This window comes from Leuresthes tenuis, unplaced genomic scaffold, assembly GCF_036924035.1.
Source record: "Leuresthes tenuis unplaced genomic scaffold, fLeuTen1.0.hap1 SCAF_6, whole genome shotgun sequence".
Lineage (NCBI taxonomy): Eukaryota > Metazoa > Chordata > Actinopteri > Atheriniformes > Atherinopsidae > Leuresthes > Leuresthes tenuis.
Genome location: NW_027325360.1, coordinates 26,106,255 through 26,123,528, shown reverse-complemented (window position 1 = coordinate 26,123,528; position 17,274 = coordinate 26,106,255). Strand labels below are relative to the sequence as shown.

The following is a 17,274-nucleotide window of genomic DNA, read 5'->3' as shown; positions in this document are numbered from 1 at the left end:
CCCTCAGCCAGCCAAATGGACAGGCAGAGGGGCAGCCAAGGCAGAGGGGATGGGGGAGCGCTGTGGTTCCAAGGGCTGAGAGGCACAGAACCCTGGTGCTCCACAGATCATAACCACAGGGTAAACACCAAAAACCTGAGGGAACATTCATCAGATCCAGACGACAGCATCTAGTACATTATATATAGTGGAGAGCCACTTACCAAGGTAAAATATCATTTTCACACGACTGTGTTGTTTCAACCCAGAGGGTGAGTCTGGGTAAGAGGTGCACAAGAAGACTTTTTTAAGTAAACAAAATGATCTTCTTGTAAATGTGTAATGAACCTAGATGGGTTGCAATCATTGCTCTTATCAAACTGACTTCTAACGTCAACTATTTTCTTCTTTTTTTATCAAATACAGTTCGACTTGATCCATTAATCTGCAATCTAGTTGGTGCAGAAAAGACAAAGGTAGTGCAATTCTAACTGAATAAATCAAAATATTATCAGAAAATTCTCTTATTTTTATCCTGCAGCCAAAGCTCAGCCAATTAACCTCAAATAATGGAAGAACATACAATTAAAAGCAATTCAAGCCAGCTGAGATAATGAACGACTTGGTATTGATAATGACAAGTTACAAGAAGATAAAGTATATAGAAATAACAAAGATGTAATTTCACACCATTGAATATTGTATCATAGGAGCATATAGAAGGAATAGGGTGCTGATGAGGGTGCTTTGGCAGGGAGGTACTTATCATGTGGATGTACGTATGGTGTCAGCTTTCTGCTCTTAAGTTAAGTTCAGGTTACCGAAAACCATATCAGGCACCCAGTGAAAGAAGTATGGTATGGGTGGTGGGCGGGGGGGAAGATACTGGAACATGTCAAGCCATGGTATGGGAAACATGGGAAGAATGGCCTATAAGGAGAGGCTGTGTGATGGGGAGGCCATCTGGTATAAGTAGTCACCAGGCGTGTCTCACCATATGATCGGACCTCTTTCGAGACAGTCACGCCTTCAAAACACAGCAGCATTCAAGACCCCCCCCTCCCTCTATGTATTGATGGAGTCTCCACAGCTATTGAATGCTCATATGTTTCCGGTCATTGGCATTATTCTTGTATGACCTCCCTTCCCCAAACAATGGCACTCTTCATGCTCTAAATGTCTTCAAATATTGATTTTCGCATCATTCTCTGCAGCCTGAGGAAAGGAATGGAAAAAGACAGACAGGGGCTTTCGAACTGTCGTACAAAAACACCCCCGCAGAAAGAAGTCTGACAGCTTTTAAATTTCAGTAAGAAATCAAACAGCATTGGAGAGGTGGTGGGGGGGGGGCGCTCAGTAGCTGCATCTGAAACCTTTGCTTGCTGTCAGGAATCTGGCAGTAACCCACAGTCTGAAGACAAGACCTCTTTTAGTCTTTGGCTGCATCACAGATGAATTATTTTGTTATTCAGCTGGGTCCTTCTAGCTTGCGGAGAAAAAGTAAAGTCAGGTTTTGCAAGGCCTTGGCAAGATGATGACTTCTGGATTATTCATAATGTTTTCTTTTCTCCTTCACGGCAAATCTGTTCTAATACTTTGCACGAGTCAAATATGCTACAGCCTCTGCAGCTTTATTCAGAGTATTCTGGCCCTACCCTGCTGGTGCAGCTCTAAAACGAACGCCACTTTATTTTTAACTCAGACATAGACTGGTGCAGGCTCCCCCACTAATTGTGGGCTATCCAGTAATCTTCAGTGGGCTAAAACTAATTCATTGTAAGCTCTGCTGCAGCATTAAGATGGGGTCAAGACAGAGCAGTATCTCTCTCATTTCCCCGTGCTATCAATATTCCTCTGATTATAACAACTGAGTTAAAGCCATTGGAAATCTTGAGGGACATGTGGAGTACAGTGCAGTGCATCACTGCTAAAAGGGGCGTTGGAAAGAATTCAAATGACAACTCAGCTCCTGTTCCATAAAGCTCTTAAAGGCTTGACAGCATAAAAACAACGACAGTCAAAACAACATCATGGACACTGACATTGATCCATTTATGGCTTGAGTGTGACATGAGCCCACAGCGGCTCTAACTGAAGAATGTACATCTGAGTGCCGGCTTGGCACAAAGTATGCCAGTCATCTCGGTCTTACAGGGGTCACAGATATGAGGGGGCAACTTTCCAGACCCACTCTGGGATATACTTGAAGAAGACGTAATTCAACTTTTTGTCACACATTTTGTCTCATGAACATAATCTGAGCCTGGACTGCAACAGGTCACTTTCGCTCCGTATTTGATTGACAGCACACTTAGAGGCCAGTGTTCGAACTTATCAGAACCCTCTGGATGGAAAGAACAAAGTGCTTGTGAGTGAGAAAAATCCGCTTCTCTATTTGGACTGAGCTCTTCCAGTTATCAGGTGGCACTGATCCACAGGGGCAACTGTTAACATATCATTATCAGAGCAATGCGGAAAGATGACAGAATGTTTCTGGCTCCCAGACAGGAGCTTGGTAACTCCACCCCTCTTGTCCTAAGGGAGGGGAACAGCCCTCATGACAAGTTAACATAATTCAATAATTATATTTTGTGACTCTCTTTATTGTCTAGTATCTGTTTCCCTATTTTTCTGTGCATCTGAGTGCTGCCAAGCTTGCCAGAGAAAGGGGGCTGAGATGGTGTGGGCTGCCTGTGGATGCGCTTCAAACACAGGAAACACTTCCAATAATGTATGCACATCATGCCCTGGTATACACACACACCCACACAGACAGGGTAACACACTCATTGGAGCTAACAAAAGCACATTCCTGTGGTAGCTGTGCAAGTGAAAGACAAAAGGGTGTAATGACATGTCTCTCACACAATTGGCACAACCGCCCCTGAGCTATAAATCCTGACCGGGCTCATTCAGTGCCTTGCAGGCGATGATCAGGGACAAACTTTCAATAATTCACTGCTTGTTCTTTGATCAGAGCATCATTCTGTGGATGCCACTGACACATCTGAGCCCATGAATGTGTCAGGGAACTGCTTTCCTCCAAGGCAAAAACACACACTGCCGCCAAACATGTGACATGGGCACAACTACTGACACAGCGAAAGGCTTTCCAAGTCCTGTAAGTACATACTAGTTCCTGTGTTTTCATACAGAAACCTGAACATCTGCATTTATAGCACATATATAAATGCAAAGTGCACATATACTATATGTGCGCACAAAGATATACACACGCTATCCTCCTGCAGGACAGTGATAAATCCATCCGATCTCAGACATTTAACTGGGTGAAATGTGCTTCATAAATTATTTTTTAAAAAAGGGTAATACCTGTAGATAAGAATGAGAGAAATGCAACACAATCCAAACAATGAGCAATCAATTAGGAGCAGGAGAAAGACGAGAACGGTGGAGATACGATGAGTGGAGGGAGAGAAGACCAGCAGGCACAGCGGCACTAACCTGTTTCACTTCAGCGGGCATGGTCCAAAATCCCCCTTCGTTCCCGAAATAAAATTAATAATACAAGAACCTCCGGAGGAAATGTGTGACAGCTATATCCTCCTCTCGGAAAAAGTTCTCCTTACCCTCCTCTCCTCCTCTAGCCTCCTCACGTTTTCCTTGTTTATCTACGCTGAGTTTTCCCTCTGTGAGCGCAGAGGCAGCAGCTCAGACGCAGACAGCCATCCTCTACTCAGCTGCGTCGAGTTGCACGAGCTTAGCGACCGGGATGCAGGAAGTGAGGCGGTGCGTCTGTCACAATAAACTGTTGCGCGCGTTCGTACCCGACCGCTTTACGGATGTGATGCACACAGGCTCAAGGCTCCATGCTAGGAAATATAAAACAATGTAAATATTTAAATAGCAAACAATATGTTACATTTTTTAATTAAATAGGTAATATATTACACAATATTGTCTTAAAAACAGTCTTGTGCTATGCTGACCTTCTGAAATGTGCCAAATCAGGACAGTCCTACCATGTAAAGAAAATATGCCTGTGTTTGTATTCACACAGACTTCACTTTACTTAAATGAATTGCATATGATTAGTTATTGCATAACACTTCATTCTTAAGTGTAACTTCAAAACAGTTAGATTGATATGTCTCTTGTGACATGTGTTTAATGTTCATAGTGAACACTAATTTCCTAAAAATCAAAAGTAACACAATTACATTGTTTTTGTCATTGTCATGGCAGTTTTATATCTATCCACAAAAGAAAACAAAAAAACTAAATGTATCAAATATTAATCTTACAATTTTGAAAAAAAACAGAGGTATGTGGATATTACAATTTTAGGACTTAAAACTTTCTTCTGTCTTTTCCTAAAACGATTCTTGGTGTGTTCTTCAGAAAACATCAAAATGTAAGACATGTTTGAATCCATTATAAAGCAGTGACCACGTAGCTGACTGTTTCAAGTAGGACACTTGGGATATTTTCAGCTCAATTAATCTGTGGTACAATGGGCTTTCTAAGAGTGGAGGCAGTATTGCTTTTACTTTGAAAGAAAATTCACCTTACATCCGGTGTAAATCTGGCTCTCTGAGGCTGGTTAGACAGAGTTGGACAATAAGTTGCTCTCTTCTTTGCAAAGATGCTGCATTCATGCATGGAAAGATTAGAAATAGAGCGCAGAGGCAGAATCCTCACTTTTTAATGCAAGTCCAAGAGATGGAATGTGGCTGATATACACTGTGTGTACGTACACACACTCACCCACTCACTCACTCAACAAAAACGTTAGGTAGCGAGAAAACAAAAACCCCAGGGCTGAGAGAACTGGAGAACAGAGGAGGTGTGCTAATAGAAAGGAGGGTTTCCAGGCGGGCAGCGAGGGCATGAAATGTAGCAGCTCTCTTTTTCTCTCATTGGGTCATTGGTTCTCACTCTATCTCTGGCATCATTGGGGTGGGACCATCTCCCTCTTTGCACTCCAGCTGCATATGTCTGTCAACCCGTCGACCCCTCCCCCTTTCTGGCACAGACAGACAGAGAGGAGAAAAAAGAGGAGGGGGGGAGGGCGAGGGTCTCACACGCAAAACAAAAGTTGCCCCTATTGAAGCGAAGGCATCCCATAGGCTACTTTGAAAAATTTTACACCCTACACACACAAACAGCTCCTTTTCTCAAGCTCTTTGTGCTGCTCCTCTCACTGCACTTGATATAAGGGAGGGGTTGGATGTACGTGAAAGAATTCACATTCAAATATCTATGACTGTGACCAAGACTGAGTTGGAATGTTAATCTAATAATGTCGATTGAGGCTTAACTGTGGACAACTTTGAAAGAAGCCTGAAAAGACAGGAGATTGAGGGGAAAAAATAGATGACTGGACTAAAAGAAGAAAACAGAGGAAGGAAAAATGCCAAACAGAGAGAAAATGGCTGAGGTTTCACATTCCACCAGCCTGGCAGTGTTATTTCATGTCCCTGAATGTTACTGCACCATTTATTCTTAATGAAAGCCCTGGCTCACCACGCACCAGTACTTTTAGGTCTATTTACTTTCAACAATAACATTAAGAATTCTACTAACGTTACTACAGAAAAGCGGTTTTAAAAAAGCAAGCCACATACATTCAGTTGATGTCCTTTTCCTTTTTTATGTGATTTGCAATACTACATTCCATTTGAGCCATTTAAGCGCTGAATGGCTTCCATAAGCCTGTTTAAAAATCCATTAAGTGCTTTGGAAAACTCCAGGGAACAGATGTGAGAAGCAGCATTACTTTTTACTTTCTCAATAAATCTGCATGTGTGATTTACATGTGTTCTGTTTGTCTTTAAATGTTTTTGTTTTTTTATGGATTTCACAAAAATTTGCCAGATTTCCATGCCATGAAGAAAAAATATCTCTAGCCGCGAAGGCTATCTACCCAACGTCCTCTTCAACTTCTTTGAGTGTAATTAGGAGAATTGTATTAGTTGATCAACAGAACATGCCTACCAATTTGACGGTGTAAAAAATGAGCAATTGCAAAACAATTAAGAAATAAAGCACAAAAATTACAACAACAAAACAAACGTGAGCATACGAGCAATGCGGCATGCATTCTTAAAGTCACAAGTCACCAGATATTTGTTCTTTCCTTCAGGCAAAACTGCACCAGCTGCTTCAAGTTGGATGGGTTCTGCTGATATGCAGCAATCTAGACGTAAAAATTGTGATATGATTTCTGGCATGGTGGATGATATGACTCTAGCCTTACTTTAACAGTATACTTAAGGTTACTGCTATCCATTGTCATTCAATGTCTGTCTCAGTCTCAACTCTCTGCAAGGCTGAAACAGGTGTCGCCCTAAGCAAAGGCTTATATAAAGCATACATATGCTTATGTGCAGTATTTTTTCAATAATTTATCCAAATCTTAAAATACAGACACCTAAATAACAGGGTATAATGCAGTAAAACATATGGTACAATAATTAAGGGGCAATAAATCAAAATTCCACTCAGCAGTTTTCATCATCTGGGAACCATAAATGAGAGGAAACATAGGTTTAATGCTCCTCAGAAGACCAGTGTCTCTCAGAAATCAAAGGCAACCTATGTATGGTGGAAATGTAATATTCACCACATATGTGAATCCATTATGTATTTATATTTTTCACCACATTAGTTAGTTTGGCCTTAGGTAAACCAAGATAAATTCAACTATCCTCCCCTCCTCAAAGAGGCCTTTGCTGCACACATAAATTTGCGTATTCTGTCCCCAGAGGAAAAGAGGTAAGATAAGACGCACGGATGAATTTATGTATTGTATTTTTAAAGTGGACAAAGCTGAAAAGATGGCTGTTATGATAGTCATATAAATCACCAAGATAAAGTATCTTTTACTTTATTTTCTTTAACCATTACAAGGAGTGTGAAACCAGATCATAAATATTTGGAGTAACTTCATTGCTGTTTCCTTGCCTCCTTCGAGGCACCATATATTGCAGTAAATGATGCTTTTGTGATTGAACTTTTTGTAAGATATTCTTTTCACAAAACCCACTGGTGCTGGTCAGTCTCAAACATGGGGACCAGACTGTCCAACAGATATTTCCATCTCTAGAGCCATGCAAGCATAAATCCACACAGCAAAAAAGTACAGCATATTCTACCAGAGGTTAATGATAGAGAATAAGTGCACCTGTCAGACAAATATTTCATTCTTTTGAGTCCAGCTTGTCTACATTTAGGCCTGGTGTAATAAATGTTCGAGGTATATGAATAATCCAGACGTTGTAATCAAAGCTCCTGAAATCAGCGTTCGTCTGTTGAGATGTATGCCATAAAACAGATGGTGAAAAGGCCAGTGTTCAGGAACAAGGCACACTTTGACAGCCAGACACCTCCAGTGAAGCTACATCTGTTAACGTCACAATTTTTGCTTCCGTTAATAATGGCAGATGCAGAGAGAACAGAGAGAAACGATGAAAGGAGAAGGTATGAGGAAAAAAAGACGAGCAGTTTGAAAATACATGTGGTGTGTCATAGAAAAGATGTTGTTATAATCTTCCTTTCCAAAGGAATCTTATAAGACGGTTGATTTCTAATTCTTTTCCATTGTTAGGAATACATTTCTTTACAAAGAGTTCTTCAATGTCAGCCTCCGTGAGTTAATGGATGAGTTAAACACAGAGCAGGAAAAGAAGTTTTAAAGACAGCACTGGCTTTTCTACTCGTTCTTTAGTACAGTCACTCCACAGTGTGTTATAAGTAAGAGTCTATAGGACAAAATCATCAGGGGTTTAATCAAACAATGACACAGCCAGCAAAAAAAACAAAAAAAGCCCTTATCTAATGACTTTTACAATTATGTTTTATTTTCCCCTTGAGAAATGGCGAGTCAGCAATGCAGAGGATTAGAGTTCCATCTATTGGGGGCTTTTGTCTTGCTAAAAGGCAACTAAAAGTCCCTTCATTTAGGGGAAATAACTATTTTTAAATGACAGCACTTCAGGTCTGAAGACTTCTAACTTGCAATTCTGTAATTGTAAAGCTATATTGGCAGTGCAACTACAACAGGATTAGATATTTTCTTGAATGAGCGGGAGAGACAGTGATGCTGTCCAACATGAACATATGCCAAACCATTCCGTTTTACACTTGACCTTGATTTTAGATTTACAAATCTTTTGTATCTATAATGAAGACTATGTTGACTGATATCAATTCCATGGTTTATCCAACAATAACAACAGCTACTTATTTTATGATCTTCCAACTATATTTCAGCTACATCTCGTGGAAAATTCTTCTTTTTTTCATTTTGATTCTGACATACGAGGGTAAAATAAGATATTTTTTTCAGATACAATATGATGTGTTTTCATGTTGGCTCACAATCAATGGCTTTTTGGCAGATTTCTCAACCATCCCATCTGATCGTTGGATTCTTCAGGAATTAATTCAGCTGTGTCATGTTCGATAAAGGTCAGTTGCATTTGTGTCCGACACTCATTTTAATCATGTTCAACTCTAGTTAAGCCTTCAACTGTCAAAGCTGGTCTTTTTGGAGACAGAAGTCTCGATAATATAGACAAGAGTATGAAAGAGGAGAATAATACTTGAAACGCGATTAAACAAAAATGTGTTTTTGAGGAAATAACCACTTGCACACTGATCAGAAGAAATGACTCAAAGCAAAAATGCTTTTTGAATGAGAATCTATTGGATTCACTGACGCTTTCTAAACCAGCACCTCATAGTAATAATTGGTGTAACACTTTAGGATCTTGTAAATCTGGTTTTCCTTTGGAGGTTTAGTTCCCACATCCTCTTTTTACAGTCTTTGTGAGCTACTGTTTACCACATTTAAAGACGACCCCACAGCCTGGCTGTAGCTTAAGACAAACTGAGCTCAAGTTTATGCATGCAGCCCTGCAACACTTTTCCAAACTCTGTGTCATCAGGCGTTGTTTACAGTCTGGTAAGATAAGCAGTGCACCTCAGCCTATGGCAGTGTCAGAACTCATCACGTCAGGCACCAAAACTGCAAAGTCAACAGGTGGTTCTGACTTTGTGGCTCTTATGTGAAGCAGCACAAAGCATAGACTGTTTATTTACAGGAACCAGAAATTGTTATTGTTAAATAGAGCTGACATTTTTGAGTGAACTCCAGGAAAAAAACCCAGATGATTAATCAACTGGTGTATTTAGTCTGTGGGTCTTGTGTTTTGATTTGTTTTTCAGTGGTAGATATGTCCCCTTTAACAGTGTTATTAAATTAGAATTTTGAGCTGCTTTTGAAGAAATGTGAAATCAACTCAGTCATCTGAACAAATGTGCATTCATGTTTTCCAAATAATATTTGATCCTTACGCTAGTTTAAAGGATTATTTGAATTAGCCAAGGACTTCAATGTACTTGCAGTTTTTATACTGTAGTAACCTTTTTTAGAGAACACAGGGAGGAAAAATTGAGAAAACTTGTTCTGCTCTAAGGCCCCTTTGGCTATTGTAATTTTACACAGTGTTATTAGTCAGTAAGTGTGAATGTATGCATGCAAACCTCCGAAATAAGGTTCAGCAATGCTTCTGTTCCTCATTTGATCCCCATTTACTTGCATGTAAGTCATGCAGTAAAAATGTCGTGCAGGTATGTTAAAGTCGTGAGGATAATTAATTCAAGGCTTTGAAGAACACATCAAACCTGACTATAATGTTGTGAGACTGTTTTCAATTTAGTTTTTTTTTTTTTAAGGGGGTCAGCGTCCAGCCTTGTTTACTTATGATGCTGGACACTGAAAAGGGGAAGGTCACATTCCTCAGGGGTCTTGTGAAGAAGCTGAGCTTTATTTCAAACACATGGGCTATAGTTTTGTCTCTAACTTTAACAGCAAAACCCAACTGCGTGTTGAGAGTACCATAGTCATCTTCAAGCACAAAAGTAGACTTCCATGTTAAACTTTGAGCTTTAGGCAAGGCCCTCTAGATACTTAGCCTGCCTGCTCATCTACATGGGTACACAGAGAGTATGTGTGGTAAAGTAAATGCAAGAAGTTTTTGGATACCCCTCTTTGTGCTTTTAGTGAGTATAATGGTTTAATGGATCATGATCAAATGACAGGGAGGTGCACCAGGACAGGCATTAAGTCCAGCAACACTCAGGCTGATCTGAAGGATGAGGGTTTGGGCCACCCCAGAGGAATATAAATAGCCAACAGCACAAAAAGCTTTTCCTTTGCCCTTACCTTCAAAACTGTCTCTCCCTCTTTTTATTGGAACAAGAGTGATATGTACAACCTCGACCCTGAGTAAAAATCCCTGTTCTTATTTGTCAGCCCCGTAGTCAGAGATTAGACACAAAAAAGGGCTTTGAGGAATTCGTCTCAAATTCAACTATTAATAGGTAAAAGGTGGAATATTGAATATTTACTGAATATTTAGAACACTAATAGCACATGCAACCTACATTTTGGGAAGAAGCAGCACTTAGGTAGCACAGTTTCTTCTTCTTAAGTCATGTCTCCAGGTGTTACTTGAATTCGTCCTACGAGTGGTGCATATCAGAAAAAAAGCTTTGGAAAATTTACTTAACTTTGTTTCTTTGGAGGAGAAAAAAAGAGATTTTGAGAACCACTGCTTTTAACGAAACAGTGCCATCAACATACTCACGTGCACAATGGTGATGCTGCTCAGTTTCGTCTCATTTATATTTGTCTTCACTGATTTTATGAAGACAATGTTTGCGCAGACACTTCAGCTGTTAAAGACTGTTTAGTAAAAGTGCAGAAGAATAAAAAGTAGGCCAAGTAATCTTGAACAATGGTGAGACATAATTGGATGTAACACACAGAACCAAGGAAAACAAGCAGCAACACTGATAGAATTTTGGTGTGACTTTTTTTGCTGGCTGCTCCATAATGAGGGGAAAGTGTTGTTTGAGGGATACGGGAACAATGAGGACACACAAAAATAAAAAAAAGGAACACTTTTATAACAAGGTAATTAGGGAGTTTATAGAAGGCAAGAAGGTTGTTGATGCCACAGTGACGGGAGAAGACAGAGTAGACGGAGGGGTAAACTAAGGCTCATTGTTAGGCAGGTGATTTACAAGGGTACAGGGGCTCCTGGGCCCTGCCAGTGGAAGGATAGATCTTCTGTCGCTATAGCACCCTCAGCCCTTTGTATCCATTGTGCCTAGACAGGGCTAGGGGGCTGTGGGTTGTGCGGGTGAAGGTGGGTGGAGGGAGGCTGGAGCGATTGTTAGCTGAGTGCTGTGGTGCCATCGCAGGGCCAGGGCCTGTACATCTTCAGCACAGACAGCAGCACAGATCAAAGGCTGCACTGTTCTCGTTTTCTAAAGCTCATAGCCTTTGAAAACTTCCCACAACATTTGCACAAAGGCATGATATGCCTCAGTAATACTAGCGACCCACTGAATATAACATCTAAATATCAAACACCTGTATTTATGACATCCACCATGCCAGAAATCATCCCAAGTTTCTCTTTCAATAAACTGTATGTACCTTGTGACGGAATCTATGCATTTGCTGAGCTGAAGCTGAGGGCTAATAGATTAGCTGTCTGGTGTATATGGAATGAGGTCACTTCTCCCTTAGCTCCAGACAGACATAGTTTACTGAGTGCTGTCTGTCTGCCTCCACACATAGAACTGTCACCATTCACCACTTGACCTTTAGAGCCTTGCTGATAATACTCCCACCAGATAAAATCAATTACCCCAGGCAAACATGATATAAAATGAAGAAAGCATGTGAGTGATCACAGAGTGGTGACTTGTTGATAGATGAAGATTCTAAAGCTCCGTGGTCCGTGTCACTAATTCTATTGATAGTTTCATCGGACAATCTAATTAGTTAGACAGCATTGTTATGATTTTTCTCCCAAGATGGCACAGCATTAACAATTCAGTTCTCTTCCTTGGTGTCAAGTGTTATGGTGAAGTGAATAAGGACTAGAATATTGTACGAATAAGGGCCAGTATATAGGTGTGCAATTTCTAATGAGTAGGCTTTTCCAAACTTTTTCTAAATGCAACTTTACGTGGATGATTAGCAAATGATTTGGCACCAAACGTAACATTAACAAAAGTTACAAATGGTTTTGTCTTAAGAGAAATAACTGATATATTTTCACACATAGTGTCACTATCAAAACATCACAGTGTGGTTCATGAATCTTCGGACTGCTGTATAGATACTTAATAACTAAATACTATACTAACTACTAAAACATAACTAAACATAAAGTGTGGGGCTGATATGTTTAAATCTATCTATATGAGCTAAAAATAAAATGTCTCACATTTATTTGCTACATCCTCAGCCGCCTTCGTTAATGAGCTGATAATAATGATAAAGGCAGATAAAAGTGTTAGCTGCCCAGTGATGTTAAGACCCGGTCTGTTCAGAGGTGAGTGCCCTGTAGCAGAGCGCTATCCAGATCAGTATCTTATCGCCTTCATTAGTTGTCTACTTTCATCTAATTTCATTAACCAGGCTCGGTCCACTTTTTCTTCCATGACCCAAACTTTAAATAATGGCAAACTTAATTGAGTCTGGCCCTGTGGTTAGGAATCTAAGCCTTTCGGTTACTGATCCATGCTCTATCTTAATCCATCATGCAGTCTGAGGATGGTGGGTGAGTGTGTGGGGAAGCTGAGAGAGGATAAGACAGAGATAAAGAGAACAACCTGATGCATTCTTTATACCTCATATAACCTCATTATGAGTGTGGTGGGTCTTGTGGCATGACTTAAAGGTGCTCAACACCCCCTTCCACCCTGCCACCATACATCCAAGCTGGTTTGGTATTTAGATATTCAATTCCTTGTATTGACATGACATTTCAAAGGGATGTAAAATGAGGCAATATTACATGAATGATACCTAATTACTGAAAACTGACACCCTAGTTCACAAAGGGTTGAAGGATTTTTAAATATGATCTTTTCGTTAGAGTAAAGATAGAATATGTCATGACAAGCACATTGGTTTGGCTAACAGATGATACCATCATTGTTCAAAGATGACTGACGTGCATCCCAAAGATGATCCTAATTGTTATACTCTCGATCCCCAATGTCTCATCCCCCTGGTGACAACTGCATGATGTGCGACACACACACACACACACACATAAGTAGAATAGAGGGAAAGGGAGATTTTATGTCAGCAGCTTTGCTATATTTACTTGGTATGTTAAAGATTAATGTATAGTCGGTGGTCCACAGTTTTGTACAATGACCATATTTCCCTGACTCATTTTCCTTTTTGAAATGCAGAGGCATAGCTCACATCTCACAAGATGACGATGATGACATTCACTATCTTGCTACTCTATGTGATGACATGGACATTCAGTGTCTCATTACATCCATCATGACATAAATGGTTGATGTCTCACTACATGGCAGTGTATATGTTACTGTTAATTTGCCGAACAGTTTCACAGTTCTTTGATTGTTCTATACCTTTGCTCTGACATGGGATTAAGGTTAGGAGTTAAAAAAATGTATGGTTAGGGTTACAACATTCGACATGAAGATGGCTAGGAGGTTACAAATTTTACCATTCATCAATCACGTAGGGTAGCCTCTCTTGTTCTATGGAGGCTACCCTACGCATTACACAAGCCTAGGAATACATAACAATCTCATTTCTAACCATTGATTGTGGCATTGCTACACTGTGGATATTTGGACATATGCACCTATTAGACATTTTTTGGTGAGAATGTGAAGAGCTGCAGCTGATCAGATGTTGTTGAAAATGTGTAAGGTGTAAAGACTCAGAGCATGACTGAAAACACCAATATGACAGACAAGCAGGAGGAAAAAAAGACTGTAGCAAACAGCAGAGAAGCTATTAAAAGGTTAGCTATGTGTGTTTAAGTGTCTGTTTAGACAGCACAAAGTGTGTTACTGCAGGTTTAGTATCGGGTTGAAAGACAGCCTCGGTGGCAAACATTTGTAATTATGTACTTATTAGCTGTGAGAGGGGTTAATGTAATTATCCACTGCATGGTTCACTGCAGACAGCACTATATGCCAGATTAGTCGACATTGCCCTATCATATCATTCACTTTATCTTCTGTCCTTTTTTTTTTTTTTAAATACGGACATCCAAAAGCAGTAAACTGCCTTCATGGTGGACGAGGGACTATATACTTTACACTTTCCAGCTTTACATTCCTCTTGGTTTTCCTTTCATAATGCCAAAGTGGCAGCAAGTCCTTTAAAAATTAACTGGGTGCAGACAAATACAACCACAAGAAAATGTTGAATCTCTGCAAGTCTTTCTTTATCAATAATACATGAGACTGCCTCATTTACCACGATTAAATGTGATGTACCTAAGTTTAACAGGCGTTGTCGTGCCAAACTGTGCTGTTTGCAAAACATGTGTAAAGTTAAAAGGGTTTCTTCAAAGACCTGAACTTAATTATAAGTTTAAAAAAACAGGGGAAAGTGCTATGTGAGCATAGCAGGATAAAAACACCTGCACAAGTCCGACTTTCAAAGACTGATAATAACCTACATTGAAAGATTTATTCTTGCCTAATGATGGGAGTTATTAACAAACAGTTTTAAGTACATTCATCAACTTGCTTGTTGAAGAGTGCTTATATATCTAGGAAGTCTGATATGTATATATCTAAGAAGATTGCTGTTTCATTTCTACATATTACATTTCCTGCTTCAACACAGTAAGGCAGTTTAGATTGAAGCCCTGGCCAGGGCTTTAATGTCCTCCAGACACTTGCAAGAGCTGGCCTAAAGGCCATATCCAATAAGCAGCACCACCAGACAATTTCAGAGACCAGTGGGCGAAAGGAGATGAAACGAGATGGCGTAAAAGGAGAAGGCAAAGGAAGACTGAATGAGAGGTTGAATCTCATCAGTAGAGCAGAGCAGATTATTGCACAAAATCTAGGACAGCAGGTTCAGACAATTGGAACAAGTGTCCCAAATCATAGGAAAATTAAACAGAGATTATAGAATCCCACCAATGAAAAGTAATGACCGTAAGCAAACATGGCAATGAAATGGGCTTGCTCCAATGCAAAGAGGGAGCAGGAGAAGCGAATGTCACTGTAGAAAGATAAGCAGGGAGGGTGACACATGGTAGCACAAGATGATGGTTGAAAAACTCAAGTGGGGGGTCGGCCAGCTTGCTGAGATAATTTACCTGCATCACCACTTGCTGCCATGCCAGCGGTTGGCTGGTGGGGGGGTTTGGAGGCACATTGGCACGCTCAAGCTGCAGGGTAACGTTGCGACGCTCCTCCTCAAGGGCTCGGGTCAGCTGCTCAAAACGCGCTTCCTGCTCTTTCACTGAAGCCAGGATGCTGGCAGCTGAGCGAACATCATAGTCCTCCATGTCCAGTGTTGGATGAAGTCGTACGGATCTTCCAATACAGGAAGGGGAGGAAGAGAAGGGTGGGAGGGAGGGGCACCAGGTCATTAAAGACACCCTGACCCAACAGGCTTGATGAGTGGCATAAACAGGCTGACGAATGCCTCAAGTTTAAGTCAAACACAAAAAAATAATTTACTGGCCAAGATGGGACACTGATGATTTGGCACGCAGCAGAGGTTCAAAGTAAGTATTATGAATAAAAGCCCAACACGATACATAAAAACAGAGAAACTGCAAATGTTGACTGGTTAGCAAAGGGGATAGTTCAGAGAGTCTGTTTAACTGGCTGCAGTTTGTAGTGCCAAATCCCTGGGGAACATGATTAAACTCTTCCCACAAAAGGTGATTATAGAGGGAAGTCTGATTCTCAAGTCAAGCATGACAAACACTTGAATGAGGATTCTCAGCTGGGTGCCAATTATGTTTTTGTTTTCAGAAGTTTGAGCCTTTCTCATAATTAATCCAATCCTGGCACTGCAGATGGACTTTCAGTAAAGTTTTGCTTAAACATCAGCATAGCAAAGTGAAAACATAATCCACAGATTCTAAAAACAACAAAGGGAATGAAACAGCACAGTGCAGACTCACTAAAACAAAAATTCTTGTTTTTGGACATCCACAAGGTGAAAGGGAATGCTGTTACCCCACCAAATGAACAATCATAGCCAGCATGGAGGAGCAACGCCATCATTGGATAAAGTCATGCACAGAGCCATAATGCATTCTGACACAGCAGCATTGTTGCAGGCACAAATCCAATACATGCAAGATTCCCACAGCCACCCATACGGACACCCGGGCCTGGTACCAGACACACCACGCATTGCTTTTCATAAAGCCTGATATCCATAACTGATGATGGCACGATATCAATGGCACAATGATGAATGGGAGTGGAAACACAAATCTGCAACAATACAGACCAAGTAGATAAGCAGTCTCAGAAGTGTTAGAAAACAGTCATCCCCCACTCCAACAGAAGCGAAGGGATGAAAGAAGAAGAAGAATTGAGAGCTGGGAAAGAAGGGAAAGAAAAAAACAAAGGGAAGACAAAAGAGAAAATGTGAGAGAAAAGTTAAAAATTTGATATTATAAGCAACAACCTGCATGCTCATCTTAAGACTGGAACATCAACAACAGATTTGATGAAAGCTTCTTCAAGGGTCCTTCATTACTAGATCATGTGCAAACATAGTAACAGAAAGCCTATATTAGATAACTGCAACATTCTGAAGTGTGTTCTGTTTTCTGTGACAATATTTTGTCATGACCAACACGTTATTTTCTTCTAGAACATCTGTACATGTTTGCTACAGTGTAACAGCTACTTTTTATGAAAAGCTAATAATCATGTAGAAATCTATGACGGAATAACACAGTTTATAGCAGAAACATCACTTATATTCCACCCTCCAGCTGCCATTTAGCCTCTGTACATAAAGTCCCTATATGGGACTGGTGGAATTGACCATTGAGAACATAAATTGTAGAACATTCAAGACATATCTTACTTAGAAATAATTGAATCTGTAAACAATCCTTTTAGAAGCAACACTTTCACATTACAGCTCAAGAATGTTTAATGTGCAGGGACTTCACAAAAGCCAAGAGATGACAATTTAGCCAGGAGGCACTTTACATCAAAGTTGGGCATTTTCTCACCGATCATGCCACTGAAGGAAATATTGCAGATGGGTGGTTTGGCACAGCAGGGATGATCAATGCGGGTGCAGCCATTAGAATTTTAAACAGATCGAATTATGGAAATAGAGCAAACCGTATGTGTGTCTAAGTGTGTGCACAAAAAAAAATTCATTCTTTACTATAGGATCTGGTGAGCATGAAGCCTTCATTCCCTTTGAAGCTCACAATGCCTCTTTGATGTTTGTTGCACGCTGATCATTTA

General features: G+C 40.3%; 1 protein-coding gene across 9 annotated transcripts in view; it reads right to left on the bottom strand.

Moving 5' to 3' along the window:
* The window catches only part of arvcfb (ARVCF delta catenin family member b), a 192,110-nt gene that overhangs the window by 95,321 nt on the left and 79,515 nt on the right, over nucleotides 1-17,274 (bottom strand). For 7 of the 9 annotated variants that reach the window (XM_072388468.1, XM_072388472.1, XM_072388470.1 and 4 more), the window contains exons 4-5: nucleotides 16,292-16,382; nucleotides 15,138-15,357 (exon numbers count right to left, since the gene is read on the bottom strand). The exons of 1 other annotated variant lie outside the window; for it this stretch is intronic. In XM_072388468.1, the coding sequence (XP_072244569.1) occupies nucleotides 15,138-15,329 (192 nt within the window). In that variant the 5' untranslated portion in view covers nucleotides 15,330-15,357; nucleotides 16,292-16,382. Of the gene's footprint in view, nucleotides 1-3,444; nucleotides 3,676-15,137; nucleotides 15,358-16,291; nucleotides 16,383-17,274 lie in introns of those variants that run through there. One more of the 9 variants, XM_072388475.1, reaches the window with a different exon arrangement.